At 47.7% G+C, this 22,437-nt stretch overlaps 1 protein-coding gene across 1 annotated transcript; it reads right to left on the bottom strand.

Annotated features, from left to right (window-relative positions):
- Positions 1-223: 223 nt before the first annotated feature.
- Positions 224-17,958, bottom strand: BMF (Bcl2 modifying factor; the record flags this gene model as incomplete). The annotated part of the gene is made up of 5 exons (XM_082485332.1): positions 17,861-17,958; positions 16,271-16,435; positions 15,000-15,320; positions 13,866-14,029; positions 224-325 (listed from the first exon to the last, which is right to left on the bottom strand). The coding sequence occupies exons 3-5, from the start codon at positions 15,313-15,315 to the stop codon at positions 224-226; spliced, it is 582 nt and encodes a 193-aa protein (XP_082341458.1). The 5' UTR covers positions 15,316-15,320; positions 16,271-16,435; positions 17,861-17,958.
- Between the last annotated feature and the right edge of the window lie 4,479 nt (positions 17,959-22,437).

The following is a 22,437-nucleotide window of genomic DNA, read 5'->3' as shown; positions in this document are numbered from 1 at the left end:
CCCACATTCTGGCTTTCCTTCAACAGTGTTGGACAAGAGCTCCCTGCCTCGCGTGGCAGGCAGCAGCAAAGAAGAGTCCGTAAAAACCCCCAAACTTGAAGACGAGTATCAGAAATTCAGAGTCCTCACATCCGGCCGGCGGTGTGCAATGTCTCGCCCCCGAACCAGTGTTTGTTCAGTGCTCCCTGCAGACTGGATGCGGCCTGAAACAGGCGGGCGAAGCTCACCTCTGCCCAGTGTGGTTCCTGTTCGCCTCCGCGTTTAAGGCCAAGTTGTGTAGAAAGAGAAAAAGCTGCCACCACACTTGATTTCTGTTCTGCTGATGCTGTAGAGGAGAACAGTTGAAGCAAGGTTATTTATATTTCTAAAATTGCAACATACCACTTCTCTTTTCCAATAACAACTCAGTTACACTTTTCAAGAGCAGATACTTTAATCCCATCAGCATAACAAGGGGGTGCAGCAAGGGATGAGGGGAGAGAGGGAAATGATAAGTTCTCCAGAAATAATTGTAGCTCTAACATTACAAAAAGAAAAGAGCAGACCCTTTATGCATTGTGCACAAGAGGATTAAACTTTTTTTTTTGCTTGTAGGATTTTGCAGAGTTTAGCCAAGTGCTGTTTTTAATCAGATTGGCTTCTGAGCCTTTCAAAAGCCCCAGCTGCATGAACAAACAACCTTTTTTTTTTTTTTTTAAAAAAAAGGCCCCCCTTCACCCCAAAAGTAAAAAAAAAGAAAAAAATATAACTGGTGATCCATCTGTAAGTGATTTGACACCGTGAAGGTCAAAGGGTTAATCTTCAATTTAAACCACACTGCTGAGACAGCAAAACTCTGATTTCATCTAGTACAAGAAAACACATTCGTGCACACACACACTCCCCCACCCTCCCCCCACCACATTTTCCTTCCCAGCATCTCCAAGATAATACTGCCCTTTTTATAGCCACTTTTGACAGTAAGCCATAAATAATCAGCCTTGGAGCCCTTTCCTACTGACTGGAGCCAATTAAACCTTAAGCAAGAACATACTTGAAAACACACAAAAAACCAAAACCAAGAGGTTATTTCAGGTCCCATTGTCAAGGAAGAAACATGGGAGTTGAGTTTCAGGGGGACACCAGACTATATAATGCAGCTTTGGGGCAGGGACACTGTTCCTTCTTTTGTTATATGTAATCACCCCTGCAAAAGTGGCTCTGATTATACCCCCACCTTCCTGCACTTTAATGGCATCTCATACAAACAGGTGGGTTTCTCTTTACATTGCCCAGCCTGGGATACTATTTCACCTCAATAACCGACCCTCTATTAGAAGTCAGTCTTTGTTTTCTCATCCAGAATTCCATATTTGCTAAGCAGGACTGATCATTTCTGGAAAACAAAACAAACCAGCCCCAATCTCTCTCCCCCCCCCGCCCCAATCCCCAGCAGACGAGGAAACAGAAGACTGGCTTCCAACAACTTTGCCTCAGTACACAGGAGTTCATAAAAGAGCACTGAAGCACATTATATGAACAAGATGTTTCAACTCAGATTAGCCCAACAGGGCAGAACAACACGGTTGCAAGGCATTCTTTACATAATCACAAATAAGAGAGAGTTGCAACCAGAGTTGGTGTATTGGAGATGTGTCAATAGACAGCTCTTCAAAGCCCTCCCAAATAGTCATTACATTACGTTCGTATTTCAGCATGAGTAGATCTGTGCCATTTGAATCACAAGTACACACAAAACAGGCTTCAGAAAACCTGTGTTCATCCTGCATTTGAGCAGTGGGTCATCCATCTTACCCTCAAGACTTAACAGTTGTCTCCTGGATTTAGAAGAGTTCACATAGATCCCATCACACATTTCAACACCACTGTGTCTGGCGCATAACCCAGAGGCAGAGACTCTAGAGCCTGGTATCATTTATTTCAAAGTAACCAGCCCTGGGTACAGTCCGTACTGACCCAGGCATTGCTAGGTTTACAGGTGAAAACAGTATTTTATAAACTATCCCCGAGGGTTGGGTTACAAAAACCTAATTTGGTCTCAAAAAGCAAGGTGCTTTTTGTTTCGTTACTCGCCTCTCAGTTTGACCAGGCTTGTCCTTCCTCGTCAAACTCCAGAGATTCTTCTCACCCTCCTCCATAGAGCCACGGTCCCAAACCTGCTCGAACAGGCATGTGGAACCACAGTGTCCCAAGGACATCCAGATACCATGTTTTTATCAAGCTATTACAGCTTAAGCAGACAGCTTCTTAAACAGAGACCTTTGGATAGCGTGTCAATGAAGTGGCATGCAAGCACAATGCCACCTTCTGCAGTTTCCACAAGTAGGGATCTATGCTAGGAGAGCATGGTGGACAAACATACTATAGATGCTAGGAAGACAACCTCCTTTGGCAGATTATTTGTTTCTATTGGCAGCCAAGAGGATAAAGACGTGTATTATAGGAACTTAGTATGGGAAATGCAAAAGGATGTTTAAAAATTGGTATCAAAATCCTAAACTTGAAATATATCTCAGCTTCATGGGTGAACCCTCTTTAATGGAAACTCATGGGATTTTATGAAGCAGTTAATTTTGGGGCGGACAAGAGGAGGTGTGTTGACCTGGCATGTACAATTTCAGTTATTCCATGCTGTCAGGAGGACAAACACATAGAAGAATCACCACATTAATGTCCTGCTTCATGTAGGAGGCTGCTTTGCACTTCTCACACACCATAACAGGTTTCTAAATATTCTGTCTCCTCCTTAAGCTCTTGCTCCTCCCTTTTTTTTGAAGGGGGAAGCTTTTTGGGAAGGTATTGGGGTTTGTTTTTATTTGGTAAGTAAGAGTTTTAGAGCTCTATTTTAAGAAGAGCTACAGACCTGCAAGAGAACCAGTGGGATGTGATATCACAAATACTGAGAAAAACTCCAATTTTTTTTTTTTAGTTTGTAGTCTATTGTACTTATTTCACTGCCTCTTGAAGCCACTTTTTTGGTACAGCATTTTAGTCCTTCTCCAGTTAAAAATGTTTCCCACTATTTACCTGAGACACTCAAGGACATTTCCATGCAAGAACAGAATAGGAATTATTTTACCCTTGCGTCCCTCTGCTTATAAGAAGCATAAGACCTCAAATCACTTTATGAAGGACGTTGACACCATTAGTCTTGTTTTGAAGTGAAAAAATAGAGCACTAGGCCGAGGGCAGCTTTCCAGGTTTTATTCCTAGACCTAGGGCTTGCATTTCCCTGGGTCCTTATTCAGCCAGCATTTCCTTCCACGGTGGTGTAGTCCCACACACACTTTCACTGGCGCGTGTACTGAAGCAGCCCGCTTGCACTGTCCTCCCCTCACACGAGGGCAGGAAAGTGAACTAGAGCAGGACAATGATCAAGGCCAGAATTAATCTTGCCTTTAGTATTGACCAGGTCATCCTAATCTGCCTCATCCATGGCATCAGGTAGTCAAGCTGATGCTTGTGCCGGCACAACAGAAAGGTGACCTGAGAAGAGGAGCAAGCCAGGAGTGGTTCCTTCAGCAGCAAGCCTAGTTAACGGCGTTTACAGCATTATGGCTTCACTTCTGGGCTGATCTGCTTTCCATGGTACTAATTCAGCGTGGGCCAAGAGCCATGGAATGGAAATGGTAGATATACTTTGCAGTAGAGACAGAGTAAACAATTTATGGAAAGGACTGTCCCAGCCTAAAAAATGTCCTTTTCACAAGTTTCAGTAGCTTTTCCCCAGATGTGCCTCTGCCAAGACCAAAATAATCAAATATTTCAGGACTGAGGGTTTTTTGGTGTGGTATAATTTAGCTGCCAGAAAGGACCAAAAAGCCAGGACAGGGACTCCATGAATTTGGCATCTAATTTTTTAAGATGTGATACATTTAAAGTCAATTCTTACAGTCTTCTAAGACTCATAACTATTGTAGCACAGATTTATAACTTTCCTAAGCTTCATTATGCCGATTTGTCCCTCACCAAAACAATGCAATCCTCAGAGTCACTACTGCACAAAAGTATCAAGGATGAACACTTTGCCACCTCTATGCGGTAGCAACAGAATGAACATTATGAAGCTCTTTTCCCAAGATGGAAAGAAGCCTCTTTTGCCCTCTACACTAACTGTAACTAAAGAAGACTAGACTTGTGAATACAGTAAGTCAACACAAAGCTGGAAACACATAAAACCATTTCCTATTGCAGCTGCTGCTTTTTAAAGGGGATATCCTTAAGAGACTGTCTGTCTGAGGCGTTAGCATGAGTCACAAGGAAAGGCCATTTTACAGGAAAAGTGTCCTCTGCAGCAACAGTACATTAGTGAAGCCTATTCCATGAACTGTACTGAACTAAAATCCAGAACACTGGTAAACAAACACAAAAAAAAACAGCAAGGCTTTTACTGGAAGCAAATGAAAGAGGGACAGCATTGACCCGACGTTTATTCTCTCCCTGTAATTAGTATTCCTAATATGTTTCACACTGTAAAGTATACAGCTATGTATCTGTCAAAGAGCATCGCAGATGTCAAAGGCTTTTTACTCCTACCGAGCCCAAGCATGGAGTGATCAAGGGATGATCAGCACAGGTAATACAACTTAAAGAAAATGTTGTCCCTGTGACACAGCTCCCTGAATCCTTGAGCATAAATGCTTAACAGATGAATAGGATTCACTTTTCTACCTGATGCATATGTGCCATTAATATCCCTCCTTACAAAAATAAAGAATACATTCATCATATACACGTGTCGTATGTGGGTTTAGTACATTCCTATCACATGTACAGAAGGGTACACCTGTCTACCCTCTTTATCTCATGGGCAACTTTTGACTTTGCTTCATGGCTTCCAGATGGTTAAAGGTCAAATTCTGATCCCATCTTAACTACAGGGATTAAAATATGGCCATAAATGGCACTATTATATTAAATGAAGAATAATGGCATGTGTGCACAAAAAACATCATTCTTCCTTTAATGACTAATACAAGTATTAGCAATAATTTGTTGGGATTTTATTTATTCACTGAAAACAAAAATACTTGCACACCGGGAGCAGTTGCTGACTCATCGCTGAAGGCTGTTTTGGCTGCCAGGTGGCTGGAGGCACATTGTGCTACCACAAAATATGCTTTAGCTTAGAAAGACTAGAAAGTCACAGTCCCCAAGGCAACAGAGGTTACAGAAGGTGTCCCCCGCTGGAGAGAGAAATGCAGGCCAATGGAAATCAAATACAAATCTTTCCAGCTGTGATTCCTAATGACCAAAGAATAATGCATTTGTAAAAGCAGCAGGGAAAAAAAAGGAGACAGTAACAGAGAAAAACAGAAAGAGGAGCCTAGCGACATGGTTTCTCATGGTGACACAGAGATGAGGACGAGGATCTTCCTTGGGGACCTGCATCCCTCTGGCTTGCAAACCCTGCAGCTCTCTCACGCAGGACTAAACTTGCGGCAGAGGGAGGCATCATTTCAAGTACTGCTTCCTTTCTCCAAGCCTCCTTCAGGCTTTGCGAGGCAGGACAAGCAGCACGCGTGTTGATGGAGAGAGGATTTACAGGAGTGGGTGCAGCAGGAGGGGTGCAGGAGACCCCCAAAACCTATTTATGGGCTGCTCAGCCACAGCAGGGGGGGGGGGCACTGACCCCCACCGAGGCACTGGTCCGAGCAGCAAACAGCGACATTTGCTGCTGCCCCAAACCTGCTTGTGGGCACAGCTGTGCAGGTGAGCCCTTTCTCAACTTTCTTGCAGTTCAAAAACAAACATGCAGCCACTCGCGCCTTCCTCTCCAGAGCGGGCAGGAAGGGGAAGCAGACAGACGCCATGGCAACAGCCAGCTGACGGCAACCTGGGAAGGGCAACCACCGGCCACCGTGTTCCCAGGCCCCCGGCCTTCCCCTCCTGCACCCCTGGGGGGCACGCCGGCTTATTTTCCGTAAATACAGTAAATGAGGATCTTGCATTTCCAAAAAGCCCCACCTGATACCGTTGCTCTCTACCTGCAGCACAGGGTGGGGGGTGGGGATTCGCCCCCATGGTGTGTGGGGGGCTGTGGAGATGCCCAGGCCTCACCTCAGCACCCAGGAGAAGACCCACAGCCCCTCCCACGGCCACAGCTGCAGGCGGGTTTAGTCACTCAGACCCCCAGTGTGAACCGGCAGAGCCATTTCACAGCTTACACTGTTTACCACAGGCCGTGGGACGGACTGACCGACCTTTATTTTCGCATCGATTCCCTCCCCACCAGAAGAAGGGAGGTGCTCCAGAAACTGCTCGGTGGGTGCACGAGAGACACCCTCTTGGGATTAAAGCGTACCTCGGGGGGGGGTGGGGGGGGGGGTGTTGGTTAAAATAACACTTTGCAAGTTTTTGCAGGAAAATATTTTTTGGGGGGTGGGTGGGATGGGGTGGTGCAGGGCTGCCCCCGCTGTGAGGGGAGCCGGCAGGCGGGAGGGCAGGTGCAGCGCTGGAGCCTGCGGGCAAGAGCAGCCTCTCCTCGTCAGCAGTTCTGATGACTCAGAGGCTAAATTTAGAGAGGGATATAAACACAGCAGCAGCCACAGCCCAAACGCTGCCCGGCAGAGCCGCTCTCACGCAGGGCCCACTCCTCCTCGGCCCGATGGCCGGCCGGGGTCCACACGCCCTTTGGGGGCTCCTCGGAGGGTGGCTGCAGTCCCATCACCAGCGTCTCGTCAGGCGTTACCTCAGGAAAACCCAACTGGGGTTAACAGAAGTTGCCTCACTGCCTTTATTTTTAGATCGCTATTCTTTCTGCTGTGGTACAGTCCTCAGAAAGATTCCTTTGCCATTGGCAAGGGTAGCTACCACGGAGAAACAAAAAAAACCCACCCTAGAACAGGGACTATAAAAGGCTAGCGGGACATTCCTCCTCAATGGCTTGAAACAAAGGAGGACTCTGCAGTCGGGCACTTGCTTTCCTGCCTTTCCACCATAAAATTAAATTGAGTAAAATACAAACACGCACACTCCTCACCATAAATAATCAATCCAAACATCTCATCATCCCCCTCAGAGATGGCAGTATCTTAATAAGATCAACCAACCTAAGCAGAGGACTGGAGGCAGAGCGACTGGGTTCCAATCAGCAATCCCTGCATGATCTCAGACAAGTTACAACCTGCATTTCCTAAGTCTCCCACACTAAAAAAGAAGTGGGATGTTACCGCAATTATTTCTTAATTGAAAAATAATTTCTCAGCTGTCACACTGCTACAAGCAGAAAGCACGTTGCCACTGTCACAGACAGCACACTGCTGCGAGAGCCAAAGAAATGCAGAAGAGCCTGCGGAGACCACTGGCGTTGTACAGGAGAAGCAGAAGCACTGTATGCTACTTAAATCACACACCCATACTGCAGGTGATGTTAGAAATACTGTAAAACAATTAACTTGCACTGTTCTAAAGAGTTATTTCATGTTCTTTAATGTGGGCAATCTTGGTATTTTGAGGTTGTGGCCCCACTGCCTTAAGAGACTTGCAGTCCTGTGTCCGGTGGGATGAAGGACCCACGGGAGGGTGAAGGACCCACACCGGGCCATTCGTTGCACAGAGGTCGCATTGCTCTCCTGCCACCAGGCTCCTTTATCCTCTGCCCACTTCCTCTACTGGAGCTAGGCAGGAAGTTTTGCTTTTTAACATTATCCCCTATTTTAAGCAGGAACAAAACCATAATAGAGTTAAATCTTTTGTCAGCTGAAAGCCTAGAGAAGAAGGGTAGATTAGGCTGATGTAGAAGTTCTGTGTTTTTTATTAAACTGATATACAATGGTTGTATATGACTGTTGCATCGAGAGTTCGTATAGCCCAGCCTCCAACAGCAGCCTTATGGTGGCTGCCTGAGGAAAAGCAGAGGGCAAGTAGATGCAATAGCTCCCCCTAATACTCTTTCAGCATCTAACTAGTTTGAGCTTAGGACTTCCTGAGTCAGATCTGGTTTCTGTTTATTTAATGTCTCCTTCAATGGCCATAAACTTGTCCCGATTTCCCTTGAACCCAGGTAACGCGCTAGGATGCAAAATATGCCTTGACAAGGAGTTCTACAGAGCTACCTATTGCATGAAAAACTACCTCATTTACTTTGAGCTGGCTCTTACTAGCTTGTCTTGATTTTGCCTAGTTCTTGTACTCTGAGAAATTACTCTATCCATCTCCTTCACGTCACTTTTGATTTCTGGTTAATATTGCTACCCCCTTGCTTTGTGTCTTTTTTAGGCTTAGCACTCCTAGCCCTTTTTTTAATTATTTTTGGAATAATGGAAGTTTCATCATCTTTGCCTCTCTCTGAACCTTTTCCAGTTCTGCTGCATCATTTTTTTTGGAAGAAGGAAAACCAGAACTGTATGTAATATTCAAGATATGGGGGAAACACAGATTTATACAGTGGCATAACTATGTTCTTGTTCTCAGTTTATTTTCTTAACACACCAAAGAATATAATTTCAGATCAGATGTAGAAGGGTCCAGCAAGTTTCTGTTAACCTAAATGTCAAGTAATCAGCTCCACAAGTGGCAGGATTTCAGAACAGGTGCTAGGCAAGGGGCAACAGGTTGCTGTGTCATTTGCATGCGTAGGGGGAAGGCACACTTCCAAACCCACCTCTTCCTTCATTGTCATTTGCCGAATGGAAAAAAAAAATCTTAACAACATTAAGCAAAAAATCTGTCTCCACTTCCTCGTATCAAGTTCCTGACTCCACTGACTGTGTGAACTCCTCTTCCCACTATGGTACCCTCCACCCCTCAAGCCTAGGACCCCCATTCCACAGCCCTGTGAGAACTTTGCTTTACACCTCAGCCTTCCCAACCTCACACCCACCCTACCCCCTGCCCTCTAAACCAGACTCACCCACTTCAGGAATTCTCCACCTGGTACTCTCCCTTGCCATGTCCCTGCATCCTCAGCTGGAAATTCAAGTCCTGCACCGATGGGCATCCCACAGACAGCAGAGCTGAAGAGGAGACCCGCTGTTTTGCACAGCAGCAGCAGCAGCAACCAGCAAGCACTAGCCAGCAGAGATCCCAAAACGTACTGACCTACTTGAGAAACGAATGAAAGCACTTATCCCAAGTCTCAAAGAGACTGCAGGTACAAGTAAAGTAAGGAGCTGCCAGTGCTACAGGCTCAGCTGCAGGAAAGTTTGAGAGTCTCTGCCTTACATTATTGGGAAACTTTTCTGAACATTTTTCCTAAAATGTAAAGTTATCATAAAGGACAGTTTCCTGCAAACAATTCCAGTTTAAAAAAGCAACTGTTAAAAATTCCCTGAGTGTCCTCAATAAATGATGGAGAAGAGCCTGATGGAGCTTGGGATAAATGATGCACACGTAGGACTGTGCGCCCGCTCTCTCACTCCAATAAGTTTCCGACAAGAGACATGGGCTCCCTGTTGCATAAGCAGAAGTGTCTCAGAGGACGCCTCGATAAGTCTCATGAGAGACAGAGGGGAAAAAATATGCAAAACGTAACAAGTTTCACTTTCAAAGGAAAACAACATTTCCTCCTGGACATTTTCAGTGTCATTAACTCGAGGCAAACGGGTACATGCCCAGCCATCTGTCCACAGCCAGCGTGCATACAGGCTACTCAAACCCATTGCAGTGACAGAGAGACAGTTACTTGCTGAACCAAGTGGGGAATTTAGAGAAACAAAATTTTCTACAGCTAGATCTACGGAGGCTTTTTGAGCATGGTCAGCATATCTAAATCAACTGCAGGATTCCTGATGTGTTGGAAAGGGGCTTTGTTGTTGTTTGTAATGCACTTATTTACTCAAGAAAGCTCAGCTCTGATTCAGCATCTGGTTCTCATTGAGGCTCAGCTTTTTTTAAACCGAGCTTTCCAGATGGGTTGACTGAAGCACAAGGAGGTCAAGAGACTTGTCTGAGGTCATACAGCAAGTCAGTGGCTCTGCTTGGACCCGAGCCCAGAACTGTTCAAGGCTACCACTCCTTGGCTCTTAAAGAGACAATTTTATCCCCTGTGAAGTGATCTTATCACCATGAAGAAGAGATGTGATAAAAACAGTCCCCTCAAAGCTGCAGCCTGCTTAGAAAGAGTTATTTTATTTGGAAAAAGCCGTAGCATTCCAATGTCTCAATGGAGCAAGTCAAACCGAAGGGGTGTGATACTGATATGCAGTGTCATCCACCCCACTCCTGTATAACCCCAAGTTCCTATAGGGGCGACCCTGAGCTGCTGCCGCCGCCACCTCTGGTTGTCTACTCCCACCCCATCAAGGAGCACATCATGTCATGAAATACACTGTCAGTTCAGCACAGGTTAAAGCCCCTTCTCAAGGCGAGGGAACTCAAGTGAACTCAGGATCTAAAGCAGAGCCCAAGCACTTGTTGCCACGGCCTGGACACGTGGAGCACATGCAGCGCATCCCGGCCGACCACCAGCAGATCCCCTGAGCTCAGTTCTGTTCTCCATAACCTCAGAGTGCACTCTTTAAGCTCAGCCACAGGCCGGGCAGTTCACAAACCCCATGGCAAAGGCACACTTGCTCCAAACCAAGGTGGCAGGTACTGGGTTCTCCTGCAGAAAGCATGGCTTGGCTCTACCTTTGTTTTCCAGGAGCAGGGTGAGAAGAGCACAACCGAGGGACCATTGCCAGAAGCTACACAGCCTCAGACAGGTAAGAGGTACTAAAGAGCTCCAGAAAACATAGATGAGTCTCACATGTCATTCTGCAGAGCCCTTTGCAAATTGAATCATCCTGTAGCAGACCCTGCTACTTAGGAACACAGAGCATTGCTCAAGTCCTTCCTATAATAAATTCAGCCTCTTAAGGAGATGAAAGCCGCAGAGTTCTAGGGAATGTTGCGTTATTGCTCTAGCACTGTTCTAAGGATGAAAAAGCCAGGTTTTTAACTACTGTATTCTGTTTAATATATTAATAGGAAATGAAACCCTGAAAATGGTGTACATGCCAAAAGCAAGCATAGGTGCGGCCAACTTTCTTATTCTTACGAGATGCATACCCAAAAATCTTTTGTATAGCCAAGAACCACAAAATAAATACCACATAGCTCAGGGAGCCCAGGGAAGAGATAACAGTGACTCTCCAGGGTTCCCAGTGTGGGATGGGGTTAGACTGTGCATGCAGCTGAGTCCAATGACAACTCAGTGACGTCAACCTCAGCAGCTATTGCCTGCTCAGTTCCTCTCTCAGCCAGGGATGTACATTAACCAGCAGCCTTTGTGTCAACACAGCCTTGCTGCTGCAGCAGTGGAATGGGAGCCATACCTGAACTGCTGGAGAGTCTCGCAGAACTCAAGAGCCATGAGGGGGCAACTCTTGAGCTAGCTGGATGCGCTACTCCAATGCTGAAAGCCTTTCCTAACTCCCACTGCAAGGGCACACATTTTCTTTTCACAGGTTCACAGATAAGATGTTTTGTAGACTCCAAAAAGAGCCACAGCTTGTTGAAAGCCAGGCTCTCTCTCTCTCAGGACTTCACAAGACCACACTGGTGTGACTAACTTTGTGGTATTCTAAATCTGATTCAAGACACCACTCTGGAAAGTTGGTTTTGACCAAATGCTTGGGACAAGCTGGAATGGGGCATCCAAATCAGGGATTAGTTTCAGAGCAAGATAAAAGACAGCCCAGTTTTCCATGTCTCAGAGACTGCCCCTTCCAAACCACAACACATTGTGAACCAGTTCACGTGTCTCCAGGGGCAGACCGCTTGCTTCTTCAGCAACAGGCTGGGAAGAGTCATTGCACACACAGGACAGAGGGACTTCTGCATAGGACATCTATGCGAAAGGATAGCCAAAGGAAATCCTCCATGCAGGGCTGGGAGGGAAGGGACTGGGCATGACAACAAAACACTCCACAGGGAACGGTGCCTTGGACACGAGTATGTGGCTCAGTACTCAGTTTTCCTGACAAACAAGAAAGAATCCCATAGCAGATCCAAATGCCAAGGCCTATCCCAGGGTCAGCCTGTGGAGAACCACTGGCTGAACTATTCCATCCTCGGGTTAAGTTTTCAGGTTGGGTTTGGGTGTTTTGGGTTTGGGGTTTTTTGGTGTTTGGTTGTTTTTGGTTTTTGTTTTTTTTTTTTTCTGTTTTGTTTTCAAATTTAAATGGCTGAACGGCTCTCTTCCCTCACCCCCCCCTCCCTTTACAACTTGTTGCTCTTCCAGTTCAAACAAAGACAGCAGAGCTCCTCCTCTGCTGGCTGCGCCGTCGGGTAGTGCAGGCGGACGCTTTTGTTTACTAACTCTCCCACATGTTTGGCTGACAGGCGGCTCGCCTGGGCCGGCAGCCCTGGCTGCCGTCCTGTGCGAGGTGGCACCGGGAGCCCCCTGCGGCTGGCGGCTGTTCCCGGGGCCTCGGGGCAGCAGAGAGGCCGACCCCGGGCAGCTCTAGCTGGGGGCCGGCTTGGGTGGGCATTCCTGGATGGGTTTCCAAGGCACAGACATCAGATAGGTAGGCTCCCCGAGATGAAAGGGGTCAAGTTACAACCAGTTCCACCACTTCGCTCCAGGGCTCCTCCGCCGAGATGGTTAACCTTCCCTTTCCTGTGAGAATCTGGCTAGAGAGAGTGGCGTCTTCAGCTACCCCCCCCCCCGCGAAAAAGGTGGCACTGGGGAAAACCCCATTCAAACACACACAACACATGTTAAAAACCTCGAGGTAACTCGTTATTCCTGCACTTTGCTAAATGACATTCATAGCCCCATCTACATTTCTACAGACTAATCTTCCTGTTACAGCTTCTTTAATCCTTCTGCTATCTGGAGATGAAGAGCCCCGGAATTCCCTCATCTCTCTCGTGACACAGACAGGACCAAATCTTTGCCCAGGCACAAGCCACATTCTCTGACCAGGGCAGAGATCCTCACTTACCTTTGAGAAGAATTGCAATAGACCCCACAGTTAGCAGAGCACCAGCTCACTTGGACTGAGATAAGCTTTCTGTCCCTCTCTGAAGTCAGCAAGAGTGTCAGCTTCTTCATATGCAAGCAGATACACACTCTTTTTGTTGGGCTTCCACAGAAGTGCCGAAGTGCTGCCTATTGCCAAACCTCTCCCGCCTCTGACAAACTCTGCATAGGCTGGGATTTCCATTTCACCCCTATTCAACAGGGGAAGGAGGGCAAGGAAGAAAGAATCAGGGGTTTTAGGGTTGCTGGTTTTATTTTGTTTCTTTGAAGAGCAGGGTTTCTTTTTTTTTTTCTTTTAAAGAAAACAAAATCAAGATTCTGGAGTGTGGTTTTCAGACCTGATGGCATCTAACAGCTGTCTTTTGTTGTGAGGAAGTTAGTCACAAGTCTGAGACACTTGCTAGGACTGTCTGACAGAGGAGTTGCTAGCAAGTCTAGCATGATCTAAATATATTCCACAACATTTCAGACAACTACCTCTAGACAACAAGGAGTGTCAGAACAGACTCCAGGCTTGTTGTCATCTCCAACATCAGGGGCTGATATAAGCCACAGATGGCCGTTTGTGCCACAGAGAAGAGGACACTGGTGGTGAGGAGAGTGGAGAAGAGTAAAAGCTGTAATAAAAAGCAAGTGGGAGATCCCTGGAGAAAGCCTCAGTGACCGGGTTGCTGATGAACTGGAAGAGCTGGAATAGCAGCAGCTAACACAGAACAGCTACATTCCCAGGCAGTAAATGCAACCCCACACATTCTCTTCCCTCTACCTGCCAATCTTTAGGAAAAGCCAGCAATCTAGCAGAAGCAAAATTCTTCAGGATACTCCTGCCATCTTATCGCTGCTGGCAGTCTGCTGCCTTAGACAACAGCCTGCTCAGCTGATGCCTGGAGCCAGTGTCCTAGAGCACTACTCTTGGATAGCTGAACCCCCACCTTCCCCTCCAGAGACACCCTACCCTCTGTATGTGGAGCCGGTGGAACTGGTCGGCAATGCACTGCAACTTCCGTGCAATCTGCACCTCGGCACGCGCTTCCCGCTGACCTTCCTGAGGCTCCTCTTGGAGGTGCGGATCCAATGCAAAGCCAACTGGAGGGACGTGTAAACGGTAACCAGCATTCCCTACAAAACAGACATCCGAAGAGTAATTCTTCCAGCACAAAGAATAGCTCTTCTACTCAGTACACTTTATGGAGGAAAGAGCTGCACATAATCCTAAATTTTTGACTCAGGTTTAAGTCCAGTTCCTGAAGCCCAAACAATGATTGTGTACCATAAGCATGCAGTAAAATATTTGCTCAGCTTTAGAGCAGATTATTTAGAGCAGATATTGATTAAGCAAAGCATTGTGTTGCTTCCCATAATCAAATGACTGGCAGGATCTTACGCTTGGTTCCTTTTGCTTGTTTATAGTTAAGCCAAGAGCTGAATTTTTATTTTTTTTTAATGACAATTTTGCAGTTTTACAAGATATCTGCCTCAAGTTGTCTCCCATTAAAGGTTGCTGTATCTTTTCCATCAGACTTTTCTCAGTTCTCTGGCATTTAGTGGGACTGATTTGATTTAAAGTTGAATCAGATACACAAAGCTGAGTGGTGTCCCATCAGTTACTAGTAAAATACTGGATGGACATGCTACTTATTCAACAACTTTAACTCCAGTAAAAAGCCTAAAAGCTGTCCTACTGACTGTAAATTTTTGCATTTCCCTCTCTCCGCTGAAATCTTCTAGGAGTCTTCCCATGTGAATGAGACAGCACTAAAAGTTAAAAAATGTAGACATATTGTAGGATACAGGGTATGGTGAGCACTTAAACATCTAGCAGTAAAATAAAACATGACAGAACAAAGCCAAAAAGAAAAAGAGTGGGAATATCAAGGACAGCGGAAGCAGTGAGCAAGTGCCTGGTTCCTGCAGTGGACAAGCAAGGGTAAGAAAATACAAGCTGTCTTTCCTGAGGGAGTAGGACCAAAGCGAAATAATTGTCAGTCCTTTAATAAAACGCCCTAATGAAAGAAACCTTGCTTGACTGGGGAAGTGCTAAAGGGACAGTTCTCTTGCTGCAAAGCTGGTGACACTGGAGTGCTCTTACCATAGAAGAGTCTCCGGGGCTCTTCAGTGACTCCACAAGGCAACATAACATCCTGACTGGAAGAGGACGGGCTGAGTGTTTGAGTTGCCTTGTCCTGCTGCTCAGGATGCCTGATACCGGGACCACAGCAGTGTGTGAGGGGGAATAGTTGAAACCTCCCCAGAAGGCAGCTGTAGGACTGGTTCTGTGTGAAAATGCCAGTTGCAGTCATCTCACCAGGCTGACCTGCAAGTCCAAAGTCATCAGAGTGAAACACGTCATCGTCCAGCCCATCCAGGCTAGAATAGTCCTCTTCCAGGTAGCTGGGGCGATCCATTGCTCCTGCAATAAAGGGACATTTGAGGAAACAGCTAAGACACAACAAGAACGTTGTCTAGGAGAGAATGCCTCCTGCTTCAACAATAAAACACAGCTCTTTTTTCCATGTCTGCCCGCCTCCCTCCCTCCCAATGCTGACCATCTGCATGGGCAGGAGAGGAGAGTGACTCAGTGATGAAGGTCACGGCTTTGTGGAAAGTCCTCAAGCGCTGGGCCAGAGGGAGATAAAGTTCACGTGTGTCTAAGAGTCCACCCATGGCTCCAGTTCCACAACTGGTCACAAGGAGAGAGCCAACCCCCAACCTCAGCACATAGAAACTGAAAAGACATTGTTTTAAAATGCAACCTCAATCCTTCAAATTGCCCCACGGCCAGCCAGCTTCTTTGGGGTCTGCTTTGCTTTGGCCTGCCGTATTTGAACTTTATGGTATGTCCCATTCACTTTTTCCCATCTATTACTTATTGATGAAGAAAAGTACTTGTAATCACAAGGCTGCAAGGCCAGACTTTTAAGAAACCCCAGTGGTTGCAAAACTCAAGAGCTGGCAAAGCCATTTCTGTGAAGCTCTCCATAACTTCTCCCTATAAGGGCCAACTTTCCTTTCAACTTCTCATTTATGCCCTCAGCTCAACTTAAGACATGTCCCAAACTTGGCAATGTAGTCACTTCATTACCCCTCTTGCCCTAAAGCCTACATGCACTCTTAGTGCATCAGTTCACCCTGCCACTAAAGAAAAAACATTGCTGGTGTCAGTGTTTAAAGCAGAACTTCTGTAGCTGCCGTAGTAAACACTCCTGAGCTCTGCTGCAGCACAAAGCTGGACAAAGATGGTGGAGGAAAAAAACCCAAACTCAACACTAAATGCTAAACCAGTATTTCAGAGCTCTTTGCAAACATATAGTAATTATCAGCAGATTTTCCAAAAAAAGCCACGAGTCCCTTTACTGTTACCTGTGCATCTAACCCAATTGGAAGACAGTCTCCTAAGAGATCCATCTCCAGGATTTCCACCCAGTTCCAAACAAGGCAGTGAAATTCAACTCTTCATGTCTCTTCCTTTGCTCTGGTTTGCGAAGCATTTAAAAGAACGGAAGACTAGCAAGAGGAATTTCAGGCCTGAAGGAGACATAATAACTTCATAAGGATGTGTTCAGCACTCCCCTTGGTGCTCCCATCTCCCCCCAAGGTGAGCAGCACTCACACCACCAACATGCCAGAGGAGACAAAGGGACAGAGCAGTTCAAGAACTATTTGGGGGGCCCTAACTCAGGGCCACTACAGTTATTTGAGTTGTTACATCTCAGCGGTTCACCCAGCCCAGCCACAACTCTCAAAGAAGAGTGTGAAGAGCAGAACAGGTACCAGCCCCGCAGCTGGTCCAGCTCTGCTGGATGACAGCAGTGCTGTCTTGGCATAGCACTCATAACATTCTCCTCCGTGGCTTAAAGTAGCACACCGAAAGGAGTTACAGGTCCTGAGGTGCCGGCAGAGACGATCTCCTGCCAGCCCTGCTGCTGGATCGCCATCACCTGACAGAAAGGCAGGGTGATAATGTGTTTGGTCTTTGCAGCAAGATTTGCTAGATCTCATCCGTCAGAGCCCCACTGGGACACGGGCATTCAGTGCAAGAAAGCGCAACAAAGGCACACCACAGCGAGCCGGCAGAGCAAACCCTGAACAAAAGTCGGTCTAGAAAGCAAAAAGTTTTTACTCGACCTCCCGCAACATGGTCCGACTTCAGCAAACGCTGAAGCGTGAATGCCGAAGCGGCGCAAAGGGTAACTCGCCCTACGACTCGCATAAGTTCCTTCCACCACCCTGAAACGCAACTCACGCTGGGAGCCGCAGGCACCGAGAGCCGCCGGCTCCCTCTCGGCAGAGGCGCCGGTGGAGCTCGGGCTCGGGAGGGTCTGCCAGGCGACGGACCCACGGACGTGGAACCCGCGCCTCTCCACCACCCGGCCCGACCCCACGAGAGAAAAAAAAAGCATCGAACCCTCCGGGCCCAGGCAGCCGCCGCCGGGCCCGCCCGCCCCGCCGCCGAGCCCGCCCGCCCTGACAGGCCGGCGGCCGGAGGGAGGGCTCAGCACACACGTGCCTGCCAGCTTCCCAAAACAAAGCTGGCCGGCCTCTCGCTCCGCCGCCGCCAACCGCCCTCAGCTCTGCCCTTCCCGGCCTCCCACCCCGCGGATTTACCCCCGGCCCACCCACAGGTTTAAACGCGGCTCCCCCGGAGGGACGAGACACCCCCAGCCCGGCGGGGCGGCCCAGGACGGGCAGCGCTGGCTACCGGTCATTAGCTTAGATCAGCAAATCTTTGCCTTCTCGGTTCCCACCGGGCTCATTCCCGGCCCGCCCGCCCCTCCCCAGACGCCGCGGCACCCCGGCCAGGAGCCGCTCCACGCTGGGGCTACCCCGGGGCGACCCCCCCCACACACTTCTTCCCTGTCACGGTCGCGCCCGGCCTCGGCGCCGCCCTGACCGGCGACACGACTCAGAGGGACGGGCCCCCAGTGTCGAAAGGACTTCCCGGGCACTCACCGAGAAGCGGGACAAGCGTCCCGCGGGGCCGGGGTCGTCCCGGGAGCCGCCGCCGCCGCCGCGCCTCCTCACTGCCAAACTGCCGCCGCCGCCGCCGGGCGGACCGCGAACAGCTGACGGCGGCCCCGCCCCCGCCGCGCCGCGCCCCGCCCCCGCCCGCCGGCCAATGGGCGGAGAGGGGCGGGGCGCGCCGCGAGGGGCAACCGCCGCCGCGAGGGTGGTGCGCACGGCCTGGCCCGGCCGGTGGAGTGGAGTGGCGCGGCAGGAGGGCGAGGGGCAGGCGAGGAGGGAGGGAGGAAGTCGTCCTCCACGGCCCGGCCCGGCCCGCCCCCGCCCCGCCCCGCCCCGCCCCGCCCCGCCCCTTCGGGAGCGAGACCGGCGTTGCCCTGTGTCACCCCACCGAGTTGCTGTGGGGGAACTCCGCGTCCTCGCCCGGCCGCTCTCCTCATCTCGGTGGCGGCTGTGGGAAGGAGGCGGAGGAGAGGGCCCAGCCCGGGCGACGGCCCAGAGGCAGGGCTACGTTCACAAGGAGAACGGCTTTCGCTTAAAAACTGCCGTTCCATCCCTAGTCTTGGCGGGTAAAATAAATGGCTGCGCCCTGTTTGAGGTGGGAGCAAAGAGCAGATATGTGTCGTGTTCTGCCAGCCTTCAGCGGGACTCGCTGCTGGGAGCACCCCGCAGCCCCACTCCTGCTGCCACAGCCATCATCCCAAGGCAAGAGCAAAGCTACCGAGGTGGCTGGGCTAGGTTTAACGGCAGGGCTAGGTTTAAAAGGGATGGGAGTTTGACTACAGCTATTTGTTTTCCAACGAAACTCTTCTTCCTTGGCTTTAAATGGCTTAGAAAGTTCTCATTGGCTTTTAAAGTCTGAACGTTGAGGTGTGAGGGTCAAGGAGTGCTTTGCAGCATGTCATGCTCGTTCCTGTATATGAGTAATACGCAGGAGTAAAGAACTAAACTAATAAGGATAAATTCTCAGTAGTGCTTTCTGTGAAGCCCCCTCACTGAGAAGACTAAGAAAAAACAAGCCTCACGCTCCAAAAAAATAGCTCCGTGCCATTTAGCCTTACTCTATCACTGATTTATCAGCTTCCCCCTGAAATCAATAGTAAAATCTGGTCAAGTTGAATCGGAGGACCCAGCTCCTCAGCACGGAGCAGCACTCTGTCAGGCTGTTTTTAAAACTGATGTAACAAGATCACTTGGAAGGGAGATTTTAAAATCCAGCTGGCAGCTGAGTAATGTTAATTGCTGTCAAGTCTGCCACACAGTTATTGAGGTTTGTAACTTAAACTCAGGGGAGGGGTTAGATTGGAAACTGATGACTAGCAAGGTGAGGCAAATTACTGCAAGTTACTCGTATCGCATTCTCCTGGCCAGGCTCTGTGAGCCTTTCCAGTTAAATGCCTCAGAGTCACTGTGATTTTGGGTGAGGTATTTACACTTGCCATTCAGAGATCAACAGGCCAATAACGTGCATCCTTTCCAAGAGCCCATTTCTTTATGGTTCTTGTCCAAGGGTTCATTTCTACTCTTTTATTTGCCAGAAAGGTTGAGCCTTTGCTGTGTTACGAGATCATCGCATGTCTGACTTGTGTGTCACCACTAAGTGAAAAAGAAAAAGGACTAATTTCTTTCATTTTCAGTAAGGGCCAGGATCCTAAATTAATTAAGCCTTGTTGTCCGCTTATGATAGTCAAGGGAGTTGCAAGTAGGAGGGGAGGGGAATACTATTAAAAAAAAAAAAAGGCAACAAAAGTCATTCTATATCTTCAAGATGTTCAAATTTTATCACACTGATGGTCAGGCCTTGGCAAAATGCCAGCTGCTGGAGGGCTACTTCTAATTTGAACGTGCATTGCTATAAATAAAAAATGAATGCACTACAATTCCAACCACTTATGTCTTCCAGACTGAGTAATAACTGCCTGCTGGTTAGGCTCATTAACAGTAAAAACAGTACCTGATCGGCTTTGTTTTCATCTCATTGAGCTGCAGTTGGGGCCACACTTTATATCCCCAGAGGCTGTGTTTTGGGAACTCCTACTGTGTAGAAAATGTATGGAAACTGAAATCTATGTATATAATCAGGCTGGATGGTAAGGGAGCTCAGGAAGGATATTTGTGCCTTTCAGTGATTAAAAAAAAAGATATGGCAGGCTTTCTAAGAGAGGGGACTCAGAGGGATTCCTTGAGGAAATTAGACATTGTTAAGAAATGGCTCCGAGTAAATAGACCGAAACCAAGACAGAGACAGCGAGTCTGAAATGGAAAATTGTGAACTGGGGGCAAGTTATACCACCAACCTCACCGCACTCTGCTGAGGGAGTTTCTACAATAGCATGGAGACAAGCTTCTTACCTGGGAGCGGGAGCCCCAGGGACAGATACTCTGCCAGAGAGTTTTTGCTCATTAGTGTGCATGGTGGCATTTTGATTCAAGAGATTAATCTTAAATCGCATGCAGTACTGTCCCGGTGACATCTGTGGAGGGAAATACCATGCCATCCTATAACCCTTCTGTCAGCCTGCTCTACTGCTCAAAATACTAGCGAACAAAATTGCTTCTTTCTTTAGTTAGTCCCCCCCTACATATCCCCCATGTGTCTTCAGAACTATTTCTTCTTATTTTTACTGACAAAATGCTATTGTCAGCATTGTGCTGTAATTGCAGAGTGCATTGTGATCTTAGGCATGGGTCTTGCGAGCTGCTCTGCCTGGGTGGGCTCCGAAACCCACACAGGGCCAACTTGACTTTGGTGGGGGTAGTCTTGTCTCATGAGATCAGTTTTCATTTCTAGTTTTCTATTTTTCTAGCTCTCGTGGTTGGAATAGGGAAATTAAGGGTAGCCTCCTGGATCACAGAGCAAAGGACAAACAAGAAAAACGCTCGGGGTTGATTCTGTTTATTTTGTTATCTTAAGTATATTTGGTCAATTTGATGATTTTTCAGGGGGCTCAAGCTGAGTGCTGAGGAGTGGAAAGTACTGCCTTTGGCCCTGCCAGATATCAACAGACCTACTAACTGTGTTGTGCAGCATTTTACTATTGTTGTGTGAGGCAGAAAAAGCCTAGCTTGAATTTCAGGTTTTGACCGTATTTGCACATGGCACACACGAGCAGTCCTGGTGGAGAAGGCTGGCCTCCATCCTGACTGAAGGGCTCATTGGGTTCAGCACCCAGTGCTGGTAGGAGAAAGCATTGCACGTTTTAAAAGGCATATTTGGGAGCAGGATCACCTTCTGACTGTAAATAATAGTGAGAGGATACTGCTGTTGGGGTTTTCTTCTGAAGGGAGTAAATTTTAAGAAGGCTCACTGGCGTTGCTTCTTTTCACTTTTCTGAAACCAAGACTGAAACACTCTTTTCTCCCCAGACAGTGGCACTGCCTTGGGAAGATGCTTCATCCTTTCTCAGGGTGCTGCACTCAACTCCGACTGCAAACGCTGAAGACAGGAGTTTGCATTTTCCAGTCAGTGTTTCTACTGTCAGCCCTGAAAATTCAGTTATGGCCTTAGAGGCTGAAGGAAATGCTGACAACCGAGCTCAAGGTGTGCACATTTCTGTGCGTCACTGAACATGGTCTTGTATGCTGGGGTCATACTAAATTTTTCCTCCCCACCTTTTCTTTCTTTCTTTTTCTCTTTCTTTCTTTCTGTCCCCTTCTCTCACAAAGACTTCCTATACGATTTCGCTTTCTCTAAGGAATTGTCCAGTTCTACAGAGACTTTGCACAGAATGAAATTTCTACAGCATGCTAATGATTTAGGGGAAATCTTCCCATGAAGATTTCTCTTCCCTTCTATTAGAAAAAAAAAAAAAAGAGATAAAAAAATAATTTTTTCTCATGTGTTTCATTGGTGATGTTAAAATAACTAGATTATTTTCTTATCTCTGGGTTTCTTCCATTGCCCAGCTTTTCCTCCTGATTCTGTACTCCTACCCTGTCTCTTCTGTTTTTTCCCATCTCGTTCTTACAAGTTTGCTTCTCCTTCCTTTGTTATCTGTTCCTCTCTTGTATTCTGGACCAACTCCTGCAGCATAAACTCCCTCAGATGTTTGACTCTGCTACTGGGATTTTGTAAGGGGACTATGCTAGGTATTAGAGTAAAATCTGTATATAATGTTTACAGAGTTGCAGCCTCATTTTGTGAAGGCCTGGTCCACTCCTTGCCAAAGGCAAAGGCAAACTGGCTTCAGAGGGGTGAGATCTGACTCTGAAATACCAAGAACATTTTTGAGTGTGACTGGTAATGGACACCAAAGATCCTCAGGACTCGCTGGATATATCTCAGTGCTGGGCAGAATTAGGGCTTTTCCCTATATCACTGCATAAAAAGTTAATGGTGCTGTTAAATGTCACAGCTGGCTAATGTGCAGCCTTGGGGTTTGGTACCATGCTCTTCACTGCCTGCAAGGGCTCCCTGCCTGTATCAGACTATTTGCTTCTGGAACTCTGTTATCACACAATCAAAGAATGGCTGAGGCTGGAAAGGACCTCTGGAAGCCCTCTGCTCAAGCAGGGCCACCTATAGCTGGTTGCCCAGGACCGTGTCTAGACGACTTTTGAATATCTCC

Source organism: Vanellus vanellus (assembly GCF_965231255.1).
Source record: "Vanellus vanellus genome assembly, chromosome: 6".
Lineage (NCBI taxonomy): Eukaryota > Metazoa > Chordata > Aves > Charadriiformes > Charadriidae > Vanellus > Vanellus vanellus.
The sequence above is the reverse complement of the archived record's forward strand: the minus strand, read 5'-3'. Positions and strand labels throughout refer to the sequence as shown.